The 20212-nt window shown below is 39.1% G+C and overlaps 1 protein-coding gene, 2 long non-coding RNA genes and 1 other non-coding gene across 4 annotated transcripts in view; 1 reads left to right on the forward strand and 3 right to left on the reverse strand.

The window, feature by feature from the left end:
* Nucleotides 1-1179: 1179 nt before the first annotated feature.
* Nucleotides 1180-2562, reverse strand: LOC148668512 (uncharacterized). The gene is made up of 3 exons (XR_015937020.1): nucleotides 2360-2562; nucleotides 2143-2229; nucleotides 1180-1669 (listed from the first exon to the last, which is right to left on the reverse strand). It is a non-coding gene; the product is annotated as an uncharacterized LOC148668512 (long non-coding RNA).
* A 38-nt stretch (nucleotides 2563-2600) lies between these two features.
* On the forward strand, nucleotides 2601-5285 carry LOC148668513 (uncharacterized). The gene is made up of 4 exons (XR_015936966.1): nucleotides 2601-2711; nucleotides 4119-4266; nucleotides 4348-4461; nucleotides 4570-5285. It is a non-coding gene; the product is annotated as an uncharacterized LOC148668513 (long non-coding RNA).
* Nucleotides 5286-7475: 2190 nt separating this feature from the next.
* On the reverse strand, nucleotides 7476-7547 carry trnaa-ugc (transfer RNA alanine (anticodon UGC)). The gene has a single exon. It is a non-coding gene; the product is annotated as a tRNA-Ala (tRNA).
* A 4650-nt stretch (nucleotides 7548-12197) lies between these two features.
* The window catches only part of LOC148668515 (antigen WC1.1-like), a 31922-nt gene continuing 23907 nt past the window's right edge, over nucleotides 12198-20212 (reverse strand). Inside the window, exons 12-15 of the mRNA XM_088632412.1 lie at nucleotides 16633-16722; nucleotides 15863-15934; nucleotides 14748-14819; nucleotides 12198-13301 (exon numbers count right to left, since the gene is read on the reverse strand). Coding sequence (XP_088488538.1) covers nucleotides 13210-13301; nucleotides 14748-14819; nucleotides 15863-15934; nucleotides 16633-16722 — 326 coding nt within the window. The 3' untranslated portion in view covers nucleotides 12198-13209. The remainder of the gene's footprint in view (nucleotides 13302-14747; nucleotides 14820-15862; nucleotides 15935-16632; nucleotides 16723-20212) is intronic.

Raw genomic sequence — 20212 nt, forward strand, 5'->3', positions numbered from 1 at the left:
TGACTTGCGAGGTTATAAACCCCACATTTCTCACAAAAGACCCTGCGCTCACACTTACTCACACCCGTCGCCGCATTCCGCAAGTGTCTCGCCACACTGAGAGCTACGACAAAAGACCTTACAGGCCGGGCAATTCTGAATTTCTGCATCAATTTTGCAACATTGGGGATCTAAACAGGTTTTACAAGCTTTAACACAGGCGTGTGCGTTCTTGTGGCTATACGCCACATGGCAGTTAGTGCAAAAATACGCCGCCCCCACAAAAGCTTTAATATTTAAAACCCCATAAAAATGCTCTTCATGCAGTAGAACAAAAAGTATTTTAGAATTTGGTGGTGTGGGCCCCGTTGTAAAATATTTCCAATCACCCTGATCGTGGTACAAAATTTTTATGTCTGACAAACTAATTTTCCGATTCTCTGGAAAACCCAACTCTTTGTGCATTCGTTTAGCGCTCTGTAACATTTCCCTATTGGTACAACCTTCATTCAACAAACCGTACACACACCCGTCGAAACACAGATTACCGCCAGTGTAATGTAAGTCGATAAGGTGTGCTTTTTTCTGAGCAATTACCCGGCTGTACAGAACGGATTTAAATCTTCGGCGGGCACCCCCCTGCATATTCCTAACTATCGTCACCACTAAGCGGAGGCTGTCATCGGTGAGAACCTCTGTGTGGCTCTGTAAGAGGTCCGAGATGTGGCTTAAAAAATCGGCAGCATTTAATTCTCCGGGGTGTCTCCTGCGTGAGAACAAGGGTTTGTTAAAACCACCCGCAGTCAAACGCAGCTGTACAAAATCATTCGCCCCGATGTTTGGAGAAAATTCATCCAATATTCTCTGGATTGCACCATGCACAGCGTCTATAGCCTGTACATATGACATTCTTCATGGTGCTCTGTTGCTCTAAAATTATTATAAGACCTGTTATAACTACGTATACGCTCCAGGAAAACTAAGGGGTCTCTATTCGCCCCTGCACTGCCACCAACCTGATTCAGATCGTTCAATACAACCGGTTCTCGGTTACCGACATCCTGTTCTGCTACAACAGCCTCGGGCCTTAAGTTATTTTCTACCACGGCATTCTCATTGCGTGGTTCGGGCGGCTCTTGGGAAATCTGATGCCTCTCTCTGAATCTTTGACGACACAACAAACATGCTTTTGCCAGTTTAATTCTTTTATTTATGTACAAAAGCTTGTGGTTGGCAAGCGGTCGGTCTTTTAAGCACTTTTTAGACCGCATGTTTAGTCATTTATCACCGGGGATTTGCACCAATGAAGCATGAAATATCATCATCATGGTCTGAAATCCTGAGTTTAGAGCGGTATCTTCTGTAGAAATTATATCTAAGAGGTTAGCGGTGAAAACCTGGATCTGTTTTGGAAACAAGGTCTGTACACCGGCTAAAACCGCTTTTAGACGCTCTAAAGCTCATTTTTTGGCCACCTCATTAGTGATCGCCGTTGATAGTGACTGTGTAATACTGCGCACTGAATCTAGCACATCACCCAACACAAAGTCTTTAGGCACGTTATGATTTCTCTCCGCAGGCTTGACACGTCTGGCTTTGGTCAGCGTCTTAACAGCCGTCTCCGATGCAGTCACCACCTTGGGGTCCGACGTTTCCGCCACATTTGTTTCGCCGCTCGTAGATACAGCGGCTGTGTGAAAAAATAAAATACTTTTTATTACCACGCCAATGCTCCACATCTCAAAATCAGAAAACTACACGGTGATAAAAATAAAAGACTTTTCAACACAACAATCAATGAAATCTAAACTGTCAAAATCAGAAAACTACAATAACTATGATAAAAACGCCACACATGTGGCGCATCCTTACACACAGGGCTGTGGGTGAATGGAACAAGTTACCCAGACATGTTGTTACACCGGTTTCCTTTACGGCTGTGGTGGCGCTACTAGAGCGTGGTTAACGGCCTATAGACCCGCGCACAGACCAGTCGCTTTTAACTTTAAAAGCTAAGCAGTTTTAAAATAAGGTTTTTTAACACTCCCAAACAGAAAACTACGCGATGTAGGATCTTTCAGCGAATTAACATCCTAACAAAAGAAGCAACGTTTGCCGTAAGTGGATCATAACACATCTTGACCACGCTTAAATTATATTAACCTTTGCTTGTTGATTTCAGACGTTTTGAGCTCGTTGACCCAGTTAACATGTTGGCGCGTCACAGTTTATTTTTTGAAGGTCCGGGGTCTGCACGGAGTGGGAAAATACCATTAGTGAAAGAACTCAACACCGCAAATTACCAAAAAACGGTTGGTATTTTTTTATTATAGACACGTTTAAATGGCCATGCTAAAAGAATGTTTTATATAATACCGACCTCTTCTCTCAGGCGATCTGATAATATGCCCCGCACCCTCTGGTATGGCGTGAACATCTGTCTCCACAAGGTTTTGCGGTGGGATTGTAAACCCCAAACGAGTTTTTTTAAATGTGTAGCGACTTGTCCCTTCTCCCGCGTCTGTGGAATAGACACACGAGTTTTGGTGTGGAGTATATACCCCGGTGTCTTTAAGACTCACATGGTCGTAAAGTGTTATTCAAAACATTGTCGTAAATACTCACCAGTGTTGGACTGTGCGGTAACTGGCCTTTTTACAGCTGTGGTTTTTGGGGCTAATGGAAATGAATAGATACACACAGTCACGACCACATTATGGAGCAACTCCCTGGTAATTCCATTATAATAATTCAATATTGTCTAGTATACAAATATTATACAACGTTTTGTAACTATATCAAACATGAGACATGCATCGTGACGTTGTAATTGTCTCACAAAAAGCCGGATATACATACCGCTGAAATTCATGGAGTCCGGCCTTCGTCTACCAAGTCGAGCAGCGTTAAGTCTGTAAATAGAATATCTTCAGACTGTTTAAATTGATCGGTGTGATCCATTCTGACGAGTTAGGCGATAACGTGAGACTGTAAGAAATGGAATGCAGCCAAAACTTCGCCTGTTAAACCGCTGGTACTTATACACAAACCGATAAACTCTTCTAAGAACCCCCCCCACATAAAACCATTAATCTTTGGTATCGTTGGGTGTGCACGTACTGGGCTGTAGAAATTAAAAAAACATTTTAGAAAACATTTTAGACCGTTATAATGTTAAAATCTATATTATTTTAAGACATACAACGGTGTCTAAATTTCATAGCTGTTAAACGTGGTGAAAATGTGTCGCGGTGTCTGTGTTTGATTCACCAACAGACCGCTAAGAATATTATCAAACAAAATGTTTTTTATTAACGCTATAAGAAAATGTATCTGTTCTTTATAGGCATGTGTTCACAAACCAAGCTTGACGTTTTGAGGTTTTCTCTACTGGGAAACAATTTTAGAACATTAGGACCAATCTGTTAAAGTATGAAAAACAACACCCCATCATTTTTTGTCTGTTAATACCTTAAAAACTTTTACGCTTGCGCTGTGTGGAAATTTATCTCAAACTTTCAAAAATGCTGTGGCGCGAATGTGTTATTAAAAATAAACTGTGTCTTATTACGTTATTTTAAAAACTTTAAGACCAACCCCTGCGTGTTTAAAATTTATTTTCTGGGGAAACACATCATTTGTGTTTGCGTTGCGTGTTAATACTTTAAAACTTATAAACTGATAAGTGAATATAGACCGTTATAATGTTAAAATCTATATTATTTTAAGACATACAACGATTTCTAAATTTCATAGCTGTTAAACGTGGTGTAAATGTGCCGCGGTGTCTGTGTTTGATTCACCAACAGACCGCTACGAATATTATGAAACAAAATGTTTTTTATTAACGCTATACGAAAACTTATCTGTTCTTTATAGGGACGTGTTCACAAAACAAGCTTGACGTTTTGAGGTTTTATTTTTTAATAATGTTAAGAACATTTTTGCGTGAAATACATGGTGTGCTTGTAAATGAGAAAACTTAAAATTTATTTTCTGGGGAAACACAACATTTGTGTTTGCATTGTGTGTTAATACTTTAAAACTTATAAACAGATGTGTGAATACTTTTCGCGCTCGATAAATCGGGGGGGGGGGGGGTCATCACAACCAATTGAAAAATGTCTTGTGTTATGTAGGCGTGTTACACCATTGGCGCATATTCTTAAATGCTCCGGCCTGACAGAGTCGCAGTGCGTGCTTGGAGCTGTCAGACACCGCAGAGGTGCTGAGATGGCTTCTTTGTGTGAAGAAACAACGGGGTCCGCTACTCTACAAAGTCAAGAGGTAGGCGGCTAAAATATTTTTCTGATCGTACTTGTATCGGTGCTTAGCCTATGTCATTTTAATACTTGATCTTCTTTTTAGCAAAACCCGACCCCACCCTCTACACCGTGTGACAGCGGCGGGGGTGTGAGTTCAGCTGGGGTACCAGATGTTGAAGAACTGCCGGGTGCTAGCGATGATGCCACACTACAAATGGTAAATATTAACGAAAAACCTTAGCTCACAAGCGCGTTAAATGCTCAATATTTTAGGTACAAAGCATGTCTATTTTGTTAAGCCTTCCTTTTCTTTTTCCTTTAATAGAATAAAGAGGATGTGGACGGGTCAATCTTCAGCCTACCGGCACAAGTGAATGTCTCGTGTCTATGCTTGTGTGTTCGCCCAAATGTTAATAAAGCTGATGCTTATGTCCCTAATGAGCCCGATGTTATGCCCCAGATTGTGAAAGCAGTAGTTTATTGCATCTTCAAACACTGTTTAAAGGGGGTCCTGGTTGATGACTGCCGTCTGAATTCTTACTAAGAGTGCTTTACACACTTCTCTCTACAAAGCTTGATATGCAAAACAAAGAGTCGAATGCTAAGGTCCTTAAATTTGTTAAAGAGATAGATGTGTATGTCAAGAACTTGAGTGAAATTATTGCGGATCTGATGTTTTCAGATCAGAAAAGGAAGCCTGAGGGGTTCTACAGTGTGTATTCCAAAATACAGCGTGTTTTGCTCAGAACCTGTGGTAACACCATCCCGCTGATTACGCAGGCAAATTTTTTTGCCCTGCTAGATTGGATCACCCAGTGTGGTTCGCATGGCTTTAGACACGGGGAGCGGAAGGGGGTTATGAATGCTTTTTCAGATGCCGCAAAGTTTCTCAGCAATGTTGGGGTGGTGGTTATGTGTAGCGAACTAATTTTCCGCACCAACATTTAATTGTTGAATGCAAACAGGAGCCGGTAATGCATGTGTGCTGCGTTGTTTCACTGTTTGAAAACCCCCTGTTGAAGTAAAGCGGTTCACATTTCACATGGTGTTTGTCCTGCGAGTTCTTTCCGTGAGACTTTACGCAGTCAGTGTGTGTGTGCATGATTGCACCCCTGCTGCTTTGGAGACACGGCTTGTGCAGCCGGACAACCACTGGGCCACCCGGCTGCGGCTGGTGCCGCTCACACCCCGGGATCTCGCGGCCCGCACCAGACTCCCCGCGCCGCCGTAACTAGCCGATTTCCTAGGGTTATAATAGAGCGCACTCAACCCCGCGGCAGACATGGTCCCCTTCCAAACCAATACACGCCTGCACACACCTAAAGCGAGGGATGCGCCGCCTTGGGGCTTTGGGACCCTGAGGCTCCGGACCGACCGGCCGGGGGGAGGCGGGGGTTCCGACCCACACCATTGGCTCCTGAGGGGGCGGGACATGCACAAATAACAACACGCCATTGGATGGCAAGGGGCGGGACAACCAAACACCGTGGACGACCATTGGCTGGAAAAGGCAGGCGTGGTACCTGTCAAAAGTTTGACGAAAGGTGTCGCTTTATACTACTGATGTGCAGTGTGCCTTTCCTCTTGTCGTATTCAAGAGTACTCACTGTGTGAGCTCCTCACTGCGTGTTCTGTACTCTACTGTGATTTAATTTAGATGATTACGTGGAGTAGAGTGACAAGATCTACTTGAACATTTTTGGTTTGTGAAATGAAACACTAAATACACTACTGTAAATACAGGTAATAGACATTTAAAATAACCACAGTACAGCTAGAAGAGTGAAAGATAAAGGACTATTTAGAATGACATTCACAATAGACTTAAGAACAGTTCAACCGCCCGAATAGGGACTTGAACCCTGGGCCCTCAGATTAAAAGTTTGATGCTCTACCGACTGAGTTATCCAGGCTCTGAAAGAAAGTTGACACTGTCGGGATCCTCGCAAGTCACGTGTCTCTTGTGCGGAAGAGCAGTCATTACCTGACCCGTCTGGAATGACCACTGACAGACTTTATCCAGAAGCGACGGCACCACTCCCAGTAGAATGAGTGAGAAATACAGCATGACATGGGTAGTTAAGGGGCTCCCAGAATCCATCTTTCCTCACATTACTGATTTTTTTCAATAGCATTTTGACCTTTTTTCACATTCAGATTTTTTTCACATTTAATAAAATCTTTTAATCAACAACATTAAGAAAACAAATGGAACATTTTTTGGAACAATAATTAAAAAAAAAACTTTCAATGCCTTGGTTGTATACGTGTGCACACCCTTTATAAAGGGAGTTGCAGCAGTGAAGAATTTTAAAGAGCATTTCTGTAGAGAAAACAGCATTTTTTCTGCCTTGATGTTAAGCTTAGGGAGCCTGTCTTTTAGAAATTCTATTTCTAAAGACATTGCACAGCCTCCCGACAGACTAACAAATATTTTTTGGAGAAATTGGCTCACACACTGGAAGACACTAACGTTTATCTACGTTAGAATATGTGAATAACAGTTTAACAGAAAAAGTTTGTAATTGTGATTTTGTTAAAATTCAATAAATCGTCTATCAACAGTAAGAAATTATTAAGAAATTGTTTTATTTCATAAACTACAAGACAATTAAGAGAGTTTATAGGTCATATCCATCACTTATGTTCTTTTAACTCTAGCGTTCAGGATCCAAACCCAGGTGCGGACGGTTGTGTTTCTTGAATCTCTTGTAATCATCAAGAGTCGATGTGTAGTCCTTCAGTACTTTCTCGAGTTGTGCCATGGATATTTTATACGATCAATACTTGTCATGCTCTTTTTCATTTACCTTAACAAACGGAAAAAGTTCAAAGTGTGTTTATGGCTGTGCTTCACATTTACACGAGAGCAGTACAGGACACGGAGTGAGGAGTTCGTGAAGCTTTCAGTTTAGTGCGGAGTTCAGAAGGAGGATTCGCTCGCTGAATAATCTCTCAGGAAATCCCAGGTGAGATTCAACAGGTGTTTTCTGCAACAGCCACGACAAGTGTGAAGCAATCTCTGGATTTCCTGAATTTGAACTAAATTATTAGTTCAAATAATTTAAGATTAAACAGAACTAAATGAGGTACATTTAAAACAGCAGCGCAACTCTGCAGCACGTCGAGTGTGCCTGCATTTAATTTTGTAAACCTGTCTCTCTCTGAACACGAGCAAAGAGTTCTAACTCAACAGAAGATTGCGATGTGAGTACTATAACATAAAGCACCTGGAGATGCCAGGGATTGAACCCGGGACCTCTTACATGCAAAGAATGTGCTCTACCACTGAGCTACATCCCCGATGAAAAATTTTATGGAACAGACTTAGAGATGTGCAAATGCTCATTGATCACAATCCACCACTCACGAAGAATGCCTGCAGTTTCCCACTTTTGCGTTTCTTCTACTACAGAGTAAATTCATAGGAATGAAGAAATAAGGAAGGAAAAATAATCGCATCGAAGCTTCAAGAGACTGGGCACAAATTAATCTGTTATTTTTGTATCCAGTTACATGGGCGACGGTGGTTGATTCCCAGACGGGGGAGTGCTTTTTTCTACCTCCTTACTCGACTGTCTTTCAATTCTATTTTATTTGAAAGCTTTTTGCATCTTTTAAGTGCTCTTGATTAAACTATGCATAGAAAAACAGCAGTACTGATGATTTAACGTAAAAGGGTGAAACAACGCCCCGGCACAGGAATGGTAACAGGAAGGATCGTGTTCTTATTTAATATGTCCTTTTGAGATGTCTTGTCAATGCACACAGGCGGTAGAGCTGAATAATTTACTTTTAGTGGTGTTTTTAAACAAAGATGGAACACGTTCTTTCTATACCAGGAAGAAAGGAGCAGACTTTACCTTTAAGAGGCAAAAATGACACCTTATCAAAGCTAATATTAATTAAAATGACATCACAACAAAAGAGTGGAGCCTTGAGTGAATAAAGCCTTGAGTGGAGCCTTGAGTTTTCATTGGACGTCTGTGTCTCCATAACTTTGTAGGTGAGAGAGAGGATTGTGATAATTTCCAGGTGCTTCTCGGAAGTGCGTTGGTGGTACAGGTGCCTTCCAAATAATTAAGTCGTGTTTGAATCCCAGCCAGTACAAACCCAAATCTTTTCAAGATAATTTGTGGTCCGCTAACACATCTTTGGAAACACTACAAAAGGTAACACCCCGTGTGAAACACCATGAACATCTGTTAAAGCCTGAGTTTTACATACTCTCACATAAATAAACGTTAGTGTTTTCCGGTGTGTGAGACAATTTCTCCAAAAAATATGTGTTAGTCTGTCGGGAGGCTGTGCAAGGTGTTAAGAAATATAATTTCTAAAAGACAGACTCTCTAAGCTTAACATCAAGGCAGAAAAAATGCTGTTTTCTCTACAGAAATGCTCTTTAAATTTCAGCATTGTTGCAACTTCCTTTATAAAGGGTGTGCACACGTATGGCATTGTACAACCAAGGCATTGAAAGTTTTTTTTAATTATTGTTCCAAAAAATGTTCCATTTGTTTTCTTTTTAATGTTTTTGATTAAGAGATTTAATTAAATGTGAAAAAAATCTGAATGTGGAAAAAGGTCAAAATGCTATTGAAAAAAAACAGTAATGTGAGGAAAGATGGATTCTGGGAGCCCCTTAACTACCCATGTCATGCTGTATTTCTCACTCATTCTACTGGGAGTGGTGCCGTCGCTTCTGGATAAAGTCTGTCAGTGGTCATTCCAGACGGGTCAGGTATGACTGCTCTTCGGCACAAGAAGAGATATAACATCACAGCAGCACCATTTAAGGTGGAACGAAAAACGCGAATAAGAAGCCAACTTTAGCCTCGTAGCAGACCCTGGGAGGCACGCTCAAAATAATCATCTTTCCCAGTACTTAAGAGTCATATTTAGATCGCTTTACTGCAATTTTATTTGATTGATGGGAGATGTGAAGCCATCGAGCCTGTACTGCGCTTCACATTGAAATTGAAGCCATTTCTCATGCTTCTCTCAGTGTCGGGGCTGCAATTGCGTGTAAAGGAGGCGACTTGAAAATGTCGCTACAAAAAATCCGCCGGGTTAATTTACTTGTCCGACCACCTCCCTCCGTCCCCCTTTGCTGTTAGCACAATTCTTTCAGTTTCTTTTCTTGTATTTTCCTTGCTATTTTACTGTTGCTTTTCCCCATGAGGAGATGGATCCACAACCGAAACTGTTTTCACCCTGTTTGTGCAACGTCAGTCTGTATGAGGAGCATATTTTGCACAGCTCCAGTGGCGCAATCGGTCAGCACGCGGTACTTAGACAGCAGTGCACAGCGGAATCAGGACGAGGTTGTGAGTTCAAGCCTCACCTGGAGCAGTGCCTTTAGGTACCGAAAGCAACTGTCGAGTTTAGGTACTCTTAGGTATTTGATGGAGATAAATTAACATCAAACGAACAAGTAAAGGTAAAGGTTTATTTCGAGTCACAATCAAAGAAGACTCCACAGCTGAGACATTGTGTTTCCTTCTCTTTTCAGCATGGAATAAACCTATACTTTTCCCTTTGCAGCATGCCCACGCATGCTGACGCAGCTCCCTACTTAAATTACTATCAGCTGTGTACCTCCAGTTGACCTGTACACAAATATATGAGAGAGGTCTACTGAGATGAGAGGAGCACTGAAGACTTGATAAAGCTCTTGCATTAGATTCTGTTTTTGTTGTTCCCCAGATTTGTTTTTAAATGTTCTTTTTCTTTTGAAGTTGGTGCATTTGGTTGTTTTTTTATAGTTGTTAGACCACTACAGGGATTTACCTAGGTTCCCGGAAGACTTCTCATTTTGTGTTTGTTGTGTTTTTGGGTTACAACTATTTTTTTTCTGTTGATAGGACCCCACACATTACTGTGGGACTAGTTAACTTTAGTTCTTACATTGTACCTGAAATGACCTCAATAACTACTACTCTGTTTCCCTTTTTTAAAAAAAAAAGGCAAAACTGATGTTTGTTTCTCCTTGTTGCTGATTGGTAGCTACAACGGGTCAGTTGCAACAAACTTGGCCTCTGAAATTTGTCAGCAGCTCTGTACTGAACCTGTTCTCAATTGCAACAAACCTAAAATAACAGCTGCTGCCCATTAGATGTTACTGAAGTAGCAGACTAAGCGGAACAATAGATTACATTGGAACTGTCCTGAATGTAGTGGAAATAATATCTTCATTAAGTAATGAACTGATGCACCACTTGTTTGAAAATTATTTTTATATTTTACTAAAATTGCTTTCCAGACACTACAATTATTCACAAGGAATTTTATCAATACATATTTTATTGATAAAAGTGTGATATCTTAATAATAACGTTTAATGTTATCTTTAACATTAGTACTTTAGTAGCTGTATTATGCTTTTGGGAATTTCCAGGTATCCTGGTGGAGAGAACTGAAATTAAGGAAATACATATTTAAAGGGGTGTAAGTCTTAAATGTGTTCTGTTACATCTGGGTCTTAACTGAATAGATTTGTTGTATTATTTAATTTGATTTGACTCTACACTTGTGTTTCTCATGAGATAATATTGGGGATTTGCAGATACAGATAATAAGTTATAATAGGCCAAATAATAGGCCCTGTCTCTCTCACACCTGAAGAAGGCTCCACGGCCGAAACGTTGTGTTCTCCAGGGTGATGACCCCGCTGAATGGAATGAGTGGCATGTGCTCTACCACTTAACTGAACTCCCGACAACTACCTTTATCTGCAGCACTTTTAGGAAGAGTGAGGAGTCTACAAGTCCAGAAAACGTGAGGAGAATTCAGAACAGGAGGCTCTTCACCTTTCACTCGGCTTTCGTTGGACGTCTAAGTGAATGACAAATTTTCACTTTTTGATTAAAGAAATTAAAAAACACCTTTCTTTCAACCAGATTCATAATACATAAAGCACAATGTAGTGAAGTGTTCCTATTTATTTAAATCCCAGTTCAAAATCAAATCTCATTCCCATAGTCCTGATTAGTTTAAATTTAAGCAATTAACCAGGCTTCTACTTCTAGAAGATATTACAAATTGTTTGAAGGGACATCATTTCAGATGGAAATTGACTTTTGTTCTAGTGTGATCTCATTAAACCTTTCTTTTGGATTGAGAACAGGATCATTGTGAGATTCAAAACACATCTGTCTTTGCTTCTTTCAAGGATGAATGGATTATTGAGATGCAAACATTGGTTCAAATCAAAACAAAATTGTGATATACAGTACTTCTGTTTTTATTTTCAGCTACCAAAATGTAGTCTTAGTTGTAAAATTCCATATTAATATTCAATATTAAGTGGATTTAAACATGCACAGTAGAGAAACAGAATAAATGAAGTAATTGTTTCACTAACATCTAAGTGCAACCTATAGATCGTCTTTGGCCATTGAATTGCATAAGGCACCGCAAAACTTCTTACTGGGAGAAATACTGTGTGTTCTGAGTGGCTGCATCTGTATATAATGGTATTCAGATAAGTTTAGGTGGAGGTCAAATTCTAACCTCATACTTCTGGTTCCCTGCAGATAACAGCTCCCTGGCTACAGAGGGTCCACCGCAACACAACTGCTGCAGGATTTTCTCCCTGGAGAGGGGATGTGAAGACAGTGATCTCTTACCAGCACTATGCTTTCTTCAGCCAGGGGAGTTAAATCCAAAGCGCTGAGCACTCAATACCTTGATATTCATCATCTGGCTACAGTATTATTATACTTCTTTACCAAGCTGCTGGATCTGTGAAGTTCTATCATCATGGAAACATTATTTGTATCCGGAAGTGGATGTGGAAACACAATGTACGTCCTTTCAAAAGCTCACAGCTGTACTACTCTAAAACGTCATTCTAAATTGCTAGAGAGGAAAACAATCTTAGCTTGATACATTGTTGTGCAAGATTCTATTTTCACTATTTTATTACTGACCAGGAAAATGACTTTTACCAGATCAATGAAAAATAAAGCTTTATATAAAAGGTTAATTCAAGGTGATACAGTACATTCAATGTGTAGTAAATAAATCAGATTAACAACATATTAAAAATTTCCTCTGCAAATATAAAAAGCTAAATTAAACTAAAAGGAGAACCAGAAAAGCCACTGAGCAGGAATGAATCTTTCATTCTGTGTGTTCAGATGCCTGCCCAACAATCATCTTATCAACACTAGTCTTATTGTCTTATCCGAGTAATTAAGATTTTTTAAAAAATAATCATTCAGCACAAAAAACAACAACATATAGGTTACATTCAGTCTTTGAAAAGCTCATTAGAAAGGAAGGGTCATCAGTTCAGATTGAAAAGTCTAGAATTTGAGCCTTGCTGCTGTGTCCTGGGTTGAATGGTGGTCATTTTTCTTTGTGTGCAATGCTTTTATGCATCTAAATATACAGATGCAATTATAATGTATGCAGATTATTTTCCATATGTAGCATCTGTAAGTGGCAGTGACATGAAATCAGACCAGATTAACTGATCATTAATTAATGTTGTATCTACTTGTTCTGATAATGACACACATCTGTAATCAGTAGACAATGGGAAACAACAATCACAATTCAGTTCTTATCTTGGAATTGCAGGACATATAGACCTTCTGTTGTAGTGCAGTGTCTCTCAATGTAAAGGTATAAAAGTGCAGGTCAGTCTTACAGCCTGAGAGACACAGCAGGAGACACAATAACAAGGTCTCACTAGGCCAGTGACTGTGTGGGTACTGTACAGGTTCTCAGCTGTACAGTTACTGGATAATCTGAAATCAAACACCTCATAACCTACAGAACTATATACATTAAGGGAAAGATAACAGTATTTTAACAGGGATGACTCAGAAACACAAGGCATATTGTAATGGTATTATTCAGTTAAAAACTCTAAACTGACTTCAGGACGAATCCTCTACAAAGCTGCACAGTGCTCTGACATAATCATACTAAGATCCTTTTTCAGAGGGTAGTGTGGTCAGGAGACTCCGACATCATCATAGTCACATCCATCTTCAATGGACTGTGTGGCCAGGAGACTCTGCACTCCGGGAGAAATGGCGGAGACACCTGCCAGAGACACACAGTCAGCAGAAGAGGTGGACAGGGTATAGCAAACAGAGTAACTCATACAGAAACGGACCATATGTCCAAATTCCTCTATTAACACACTGTAATTTTCTTTTTTGACTATTTGCCTCATTCATCAGGATAAATACCAACAGTAATCTCATACTATCTTATACTGGCTAGATCTGCCTGCTGATCTCGTGGTAAAGTTCGCTGAGGCAGTGACTTGTGGAATAAAATAAATTGGTTAGAAAAAGAAACAAGGTTGTGGAAAAGATATAAATTGTGTGAAGCATCTGTCAAGAGACAAAATACATGTGGCATAATCAACACTGAGAAACTTGCAATGGGCATTCTTGCCATTATGTGAAAATTTAAGTGAAAGAAGTCAATACTAGAATTTAATAATTATTAATTCTTTAATGAAAGGATATATAGGAAATTATAGCTATGTTCGCCTTTTGTTTAGAGTGTACACATTTTGGAATACAAAAGTTTATTCCAAAAAATCACTAGTAACTAGCTTCTGATATCTGGGTACATTGCTTCAGACCTAGTAGCCCTTAATGTAAAAAGTCCCAGAAGTATGTCAGGGCAAGAATAGAAAATTAAAAAATACAGAATATGTGCCCTCCAGATTTTTTCATATCCCCCATGAAACAGAAACAAAATCATCAAAAACAGATGTATGTCTTAGATCATGTGTCCAGCTTAAAAACATCTAAAAATGTTATATTGTAATTTCTATAGTACTGTACATAAAGTCCAGTAGAAATCATATTTATTTACATCCATGTAATATTTTGTAAATCCTCCCTTGTCAGGGATTAAATTTACGGAACACCTCCTATAATAGACTATTAGAATCTGGCACTTCTGAGGGGAGGTTGGTGAATAACCTCATATGCACTCTTCAGAGAGCTGACTTTATCCATGATGACACATTTGTTGTGTTTAATCCCCTATTTCAGATGAGTATAAGTATTGTTACACATGCCTACCAGGGTTTTCAAATGCTCAGGTATTCCCTGCTGTATTTGTGTAATTGTTTAATTGTGAAAACATCCAGATAGGTACATTTAAATTTAGAAGAACAGGAAGTGAGATTAGGATAAAATCTTTCTTCCAAACTTCTGTTATAAACTCTATAGAAAACAGAATATATGAATAGGATACACTAATAGAATAATATATGTTTATTCAGAAATGTAATGTTTCTCAGCAGGGATTCCAGATGGGACTCCAGAGACTGAGTCAGACCCACTGTAAGAAACCCTCTTTCTCAATGTGCTGGGATTAAACCCTGAAGACCCCCTGACAGTTGAACCACAGTTAAGGTCTGGTCCTGGGTCTTGTTGACTTTGGAATGGTTCCCTGTGAACTATCTGAAGACCTGCTGAACCTCCCACACCCACTGTGAGCTCCCCTGGCTTCCACAGCCCTCACCTGAGATGGGATCATTCTCATTGTTCTCCACATCATCATATTCAGACTGCAGCTCATCACAGAGGAGTTTTCCTGGGAACAAGAGATCAATTACTTACAGTATGTGTTTCACCTAGTAAATTAATTTCATTAAACACATTTTCTTCTTCTGCTTCTTACTACTTGTGCATGTGGTTAGATTCTATATTTTAATCCCTTTAATTACTCCTAACTACGTCAAACTATTTCATCCTCTAAAATGAAAAGTTTACTCTTTAGTAGATACAGCTATCTGTTCCCCACTATATCTTAATAGGTTGTAGGAAACCAAGAAAAAAAGGTTTGTAGATAAACTGTCCATTATTCAGACTAAAAATATTTTAATATCATTACTTATATGCAAAAAAGTGTAACACATTTAGTACAGTCTTGCCACATATGAATGCAAGTCGTCATCAATTGTATGTGTGGCTGTATAATTGTTTGTGTCTGTGGAATTGTGTCTACGAAGATACAAATGAGGAGGATCTGGGGAAATATGTATCTTATGTTCACCACAGAGTGGCAACGTTTCAGTTTGATTTCATACAAATGAAAATGTTTTAGACTATATTAAACACATATAAGATGGAATGGAATCATTTTTGTTATTTTAACTGTGTGTGACACTTTTTCATGAGTAGTTATTTAGTTTCTGTGAAATGGACTGATTGATGCTTAGTGCCACTGTACTGATGGGGACACATCATCCCTGTATGACAAGTATATGATTCGGTGATATAAGACTCACAAAGCCATGAGTGACCCATATCGTGTACTGCAATTTTAAAGAATTATGACATTGGGGTTGAAAGTGGGATTATGACTTTGACTTAGGATTTGTTATAACACTAAGTGAAAAGAAATATTTAAAAAGTGATCAAGTGAAAATGACTGCAAAAATGAACTTACTATTGAAGGTGGCATTAATGTACCCAACAACATCACACTACCACTGCTGTGACATAACAAGCATGTTACAAAGACATCACTGAGCCTTTTGCATTGTCAAATTGATTTACCGAGATTTCGAACAACAAACTTGTTTTCTTCTAAGGGTGTTGATAGAAACACATGTGCAAGGGGGCTATGTTTACCTGGGTCTGGGTCTCCCTTACTGTCCTCCAAATCGTCGTATTCAGAGGGCACCTCATCAGAGAGGAATCTCCCTGTGAAAAGAAAGACAGAGCAGAGATACCTGCAGTCAGATAGCAGCCTCACTGTATCTAATGTCTTTTCCCACTGGGGAAAAACCAGGGTGTGAACACTAACTCAGAGTTTGTGCTTTTAAAAAGTGACAGGATGAATGCTGCACTGAATTATTTCTATTCAATTAAACAATGATAAGTCTTTATCTTTCCTCATGCACTGTTCCCCTAAGACTAAATTCACTGTTGCTATGAGGTGTGATATTCAAATGTGTTGCATAATAGTGCTGTGCATCCACTGATAATCAAGAAATTCACATCCAGTTATTAAAATAGGGAAGATTTTTCTCCAGCTGCTGTGAAGGCGGTGTGGTGGCTCTGTGGCTAAGGATCTGCACCTGTGGCTGGAAGGTTGTCGGTTGAATCCCATGGTCCCTGAGCAAGGCCCTTAACCCCAACTGCTCCAGGGGTGCCATATAAATGGCTGACCCTGTGCTCTGATCCCAAGCTTCTCTCCCTGTCTATGTGTGTCTTGTGGAGAGCAAGTTGGGGTATGCGAAAGGACAAAGTTCTAATACAAGATCTTATCTTATAATAATTGGTCCACAGAGTCAGTAATGACAACCTGTGCACACACATTTCTTCACGTGTTGAGACTGTAGTACTGAGTGCGGAGAGGGATGTTCTCTTGCCTCCTGTACAAGAGTGTGTCCACTCACCTCTCCTGAGGGCTCCCTCTGCAGTCAGTGTGAAGTCAATTTCCTGGTAGAGAGCTTCATTCATGGGCTTGACCTTTGCTTCAGCTAAAGCTTTGGAAAAGAACAGACAAGCAGACACATTGCTGCATATCTTAAGAAAAAGTTTAAAACATATTTTTATTATTAATATTATATTTTGTATGGGTATTTTTTATCAGAAGGGAGACAAAACCATTTTTTATTGTTTAATAGCAAATATCCAACTCAACATGTTGAGTTTAATACAAATTATTTGTCATATCTTTCAAGGATAAGTTCCTTTTTTTCATTTCGGAAGACGGCAGACCGTTACTGCTTCTTGAAATTCTAATTTGTATATCTTATATAGTGCATATGTAGTGCAGAAATGAATACATTAAAGGAACACAAATCACTCAGGTTAACTTCATGAGTGATACTTCTGTGGATAATTAAGGTTGATTACTTCTCAGAGTTGAACCTTGGATCTTTGATTACATCCAAATAGAATGTGAAAACAATGTGAATGTGAAAACAACAAAGCAATGCAATTTATAATCATGCCATTCCAGAAAAAGGGGCAAACTAGAAACCAGCAGCAGTCTCCTGATGCAATAAGGTGAAGGTCATTTCAATGTGAAAAACGAGTGACCACTCAGAAGTGTCTGTCAAATACCTAAAATGACAAGTGGGACCAAGTGGATCCTTAAGAGAACACAGAATTGTCACACCAGAACAACAGTCACTTGTACAGAATGAAGTGGACTGTTGAAGAACCTCACGTTGAAGCACCGAGGCTAGTGTACAATAAGGAAGGTAATTGGCTACGGCGTCGCGCATTGTGACGCGCGATGACGCAAAATACCACGGTACGTGATTGGTTGACCGACAGGGGCACTTGGGGTCTGTTGGTCGGTCATAGAAAGATTTACAGTAAATGTCTTTACTGTGCCCGTTTTAGGATTGAATATTTATATGGAATTTAACCACTGAAGGGAAATCTTAGTAGCTGAGCATAAACAGAATAGGAGCATACTGTAACGCATGTGAAGGCCATAAACGATATTAATTTTGGAACATAAACATATAGTATATGGCTGGTCTCGGTAAAAAATACACACCAGTATTCCATTTCTCCCTAAACATTTTAAGCTTCAAAGTCTTTAACTAACGTGATACCGGAGTCAACAAGCATACTTTTAGAATTTGATTAAAAGGGAATATAATATGGAATCGGATATCGAATATATATGGAATATAATTATATTAATGTACCGCAACACAAGATTGTATGTGCTGTACATTGTCTGTTGATAATGTTTCTTTAGTACTTTTTCAGCATTCTGCATGTGACCTTGCTGGTAGTGCTGTGGGTTGGGTTCCTGACTCCCATATCACATGGTCTGTGATCAAATCCTGCTGGCGCCATTACTCTTTTTTTAACAAACATTTCTTTGAAAAAATGAAACATTTTCCTGGGTCAGAGATTAAATAAAAACTCACTCACACCAAACAAATTTATATTTCTAAATATCACAACACAGTCGAATTTAAGTCATTTTAATAACAAAGTCACCTAGGCGTTACAATATAAACATTTATATTGATTTACATCACGTTTAAATCGCCTTTATTTAAAACCCATAAATAAAGCTGATACTGTTTAGACTTTTAATTATTTAAAACTGTATTACAGCAGCACAATGCACAATGCAACGTAAATCACTATCTTTGTCTTCTGCGTAATAATGTTCACCTCTCTGTCCTCTCTGTATATGGCGCCTTTAAAGCTGGCTCCTCAAAGCGCTTTACAGGATAAAAACAATAACAACAATACTGTTAGGCTGGGCAACCAATTTTTTTTTAAGAAATACAAAATGAGATATAATGAGGTGTTCCGGCTTAGACATTAACGAAGAGCATAACACGTGGGCGGCCAGCGGGAGTGCTGGCTGTGACGAATTAAACCGGTTTCACAGGTATTTTCAAAGTAGAAGGAGGCGAGAATTCCAGCGAAAGACACCTCCCCCCCCTCCAAAACCAAGGAAGTACAGTACTTACTAGTTAAAAAAGCTAGGCTCCTGAATGAAATCGCTTTAACATGCTAATGCGTTGGTGTAACAGTCCGGGCGTGGCAAGCTTCTAATGTCAACTCGACTACGGTGAAAGGAAACCTTCTTTCATTGGAAGACAATGAACATATTCTAGCCCTAAATGAATTAATAGCAAACATGGTTTACATAAAATACATTTTTCCAAGAAAGTTTAGCCTTTGTCACTAATGAAACCACTAAATAAAGACATAAATAAAGAAATCTTAAGATTTTTAAAATACATGACTTTGCTAAAATTTATTTAAAAATAAAAACGATTACAAACACCAGCAGAGAGAGAGAACAGGGGAGGGATGTTGGTTTTTCATAAGGGGCGGAGAAATGAGGTCTATTTGGGAATGTGGAGTTACATGTTCTGGCTGTTTGTGAATTATCGTTGTTGAGTATGGAGTGTTGAGGCAAAATGCAATTTAGCGCTTTCTGGCAAGAGGAGACCCCCAAATTAATAATGTAACATGCTTTTGTTTGTGCATGAACATAGTTACTGTATACTGTTATTTCTTTAGATACGCAATTCCATGTTATTTTTTAATCCCTGGCGGGACTGGGAATCCATAAGAATCGAGTAATAGGTTTCATTGCGCTTTGACAGATCATCTTTAAATCAATTGTTGATTTAAAGGTTGACAGTAAATGTTTATATTGTAATGCATATAGCCTCCATTGCTCTCTACCTGCTCTCATTGACAGCTGACACTCCTCCATACACTCAAGTTAAAAGTAAATAATGCCAATGTAAATTTTTTTAATCGCGTATCTAAGGAAATAGCAGTATAACCTTGTTCATGCACAAACAGTGGCATGTTACATTATTAATTTGGGGTGTCTCCTCTTGCCAGAAAGCTCTAAATTGCATTTTGAGTGCGGTTTTTGACTTTTTTTAAATTGCAACCCATAAATAAAGCTAATACTGTTTAGACTTTTAATTATTTTAAACTGTATTACAGCAGCACAATGCACAATGCAACGTAACTTGCAAAAATGCACTTGGAATCTGTCCAAGCCCTACTCTGTCAGGCATTTTCTTTTACTGTAACGGACACAAAAACTCCCTTGCTTTTAACAGAGCGTTTCATAATTTCCAACTATGAAAATGTCTCTGATTATGATTAAAAAAAACACATATAATTAAACACGCGTTTGCGATTTAAATCAAAACGCGATTTAAATCAATATAAATGTTTATATTGTAACGCATACTGTACAGCCTCCATTTCTCTATAAAAATTTATTCTATTACAAATTTACAATTTGTTGATAATAGAAATGTTAGGTTCTCTAAAGCTTTGTGATAGTTGACCCAGGCAGCAAAAGATCAGCTGCACTGGTAAGATGCGACACCGAAGATATGATTAATAACCTTTTAAATCTGAAGGGAGATCTGAAGGGATCCCCCCCCCCCCACACACACACACAATAGAAGCAGGAAGCAGAAGCAGGGACCGTTGTCAGAAGGTAAGAAGGTGACT

This window comes from Lepisosteus platostomus, chromosome 5 (assembly GCF_059453375.1).
Source record: "Lepisosteus platostomus isolate fLepPlt1 chromosome 5, fLepPlt1.hap1, whole genome shotgun sequence".
Lineage (NCBI taxonomy): Eukaryota > Metazoa > Chordata > Actinopteri > Semionotiformes > Lepisosteidae > Lepisosteus > Lepisosteus platostomus.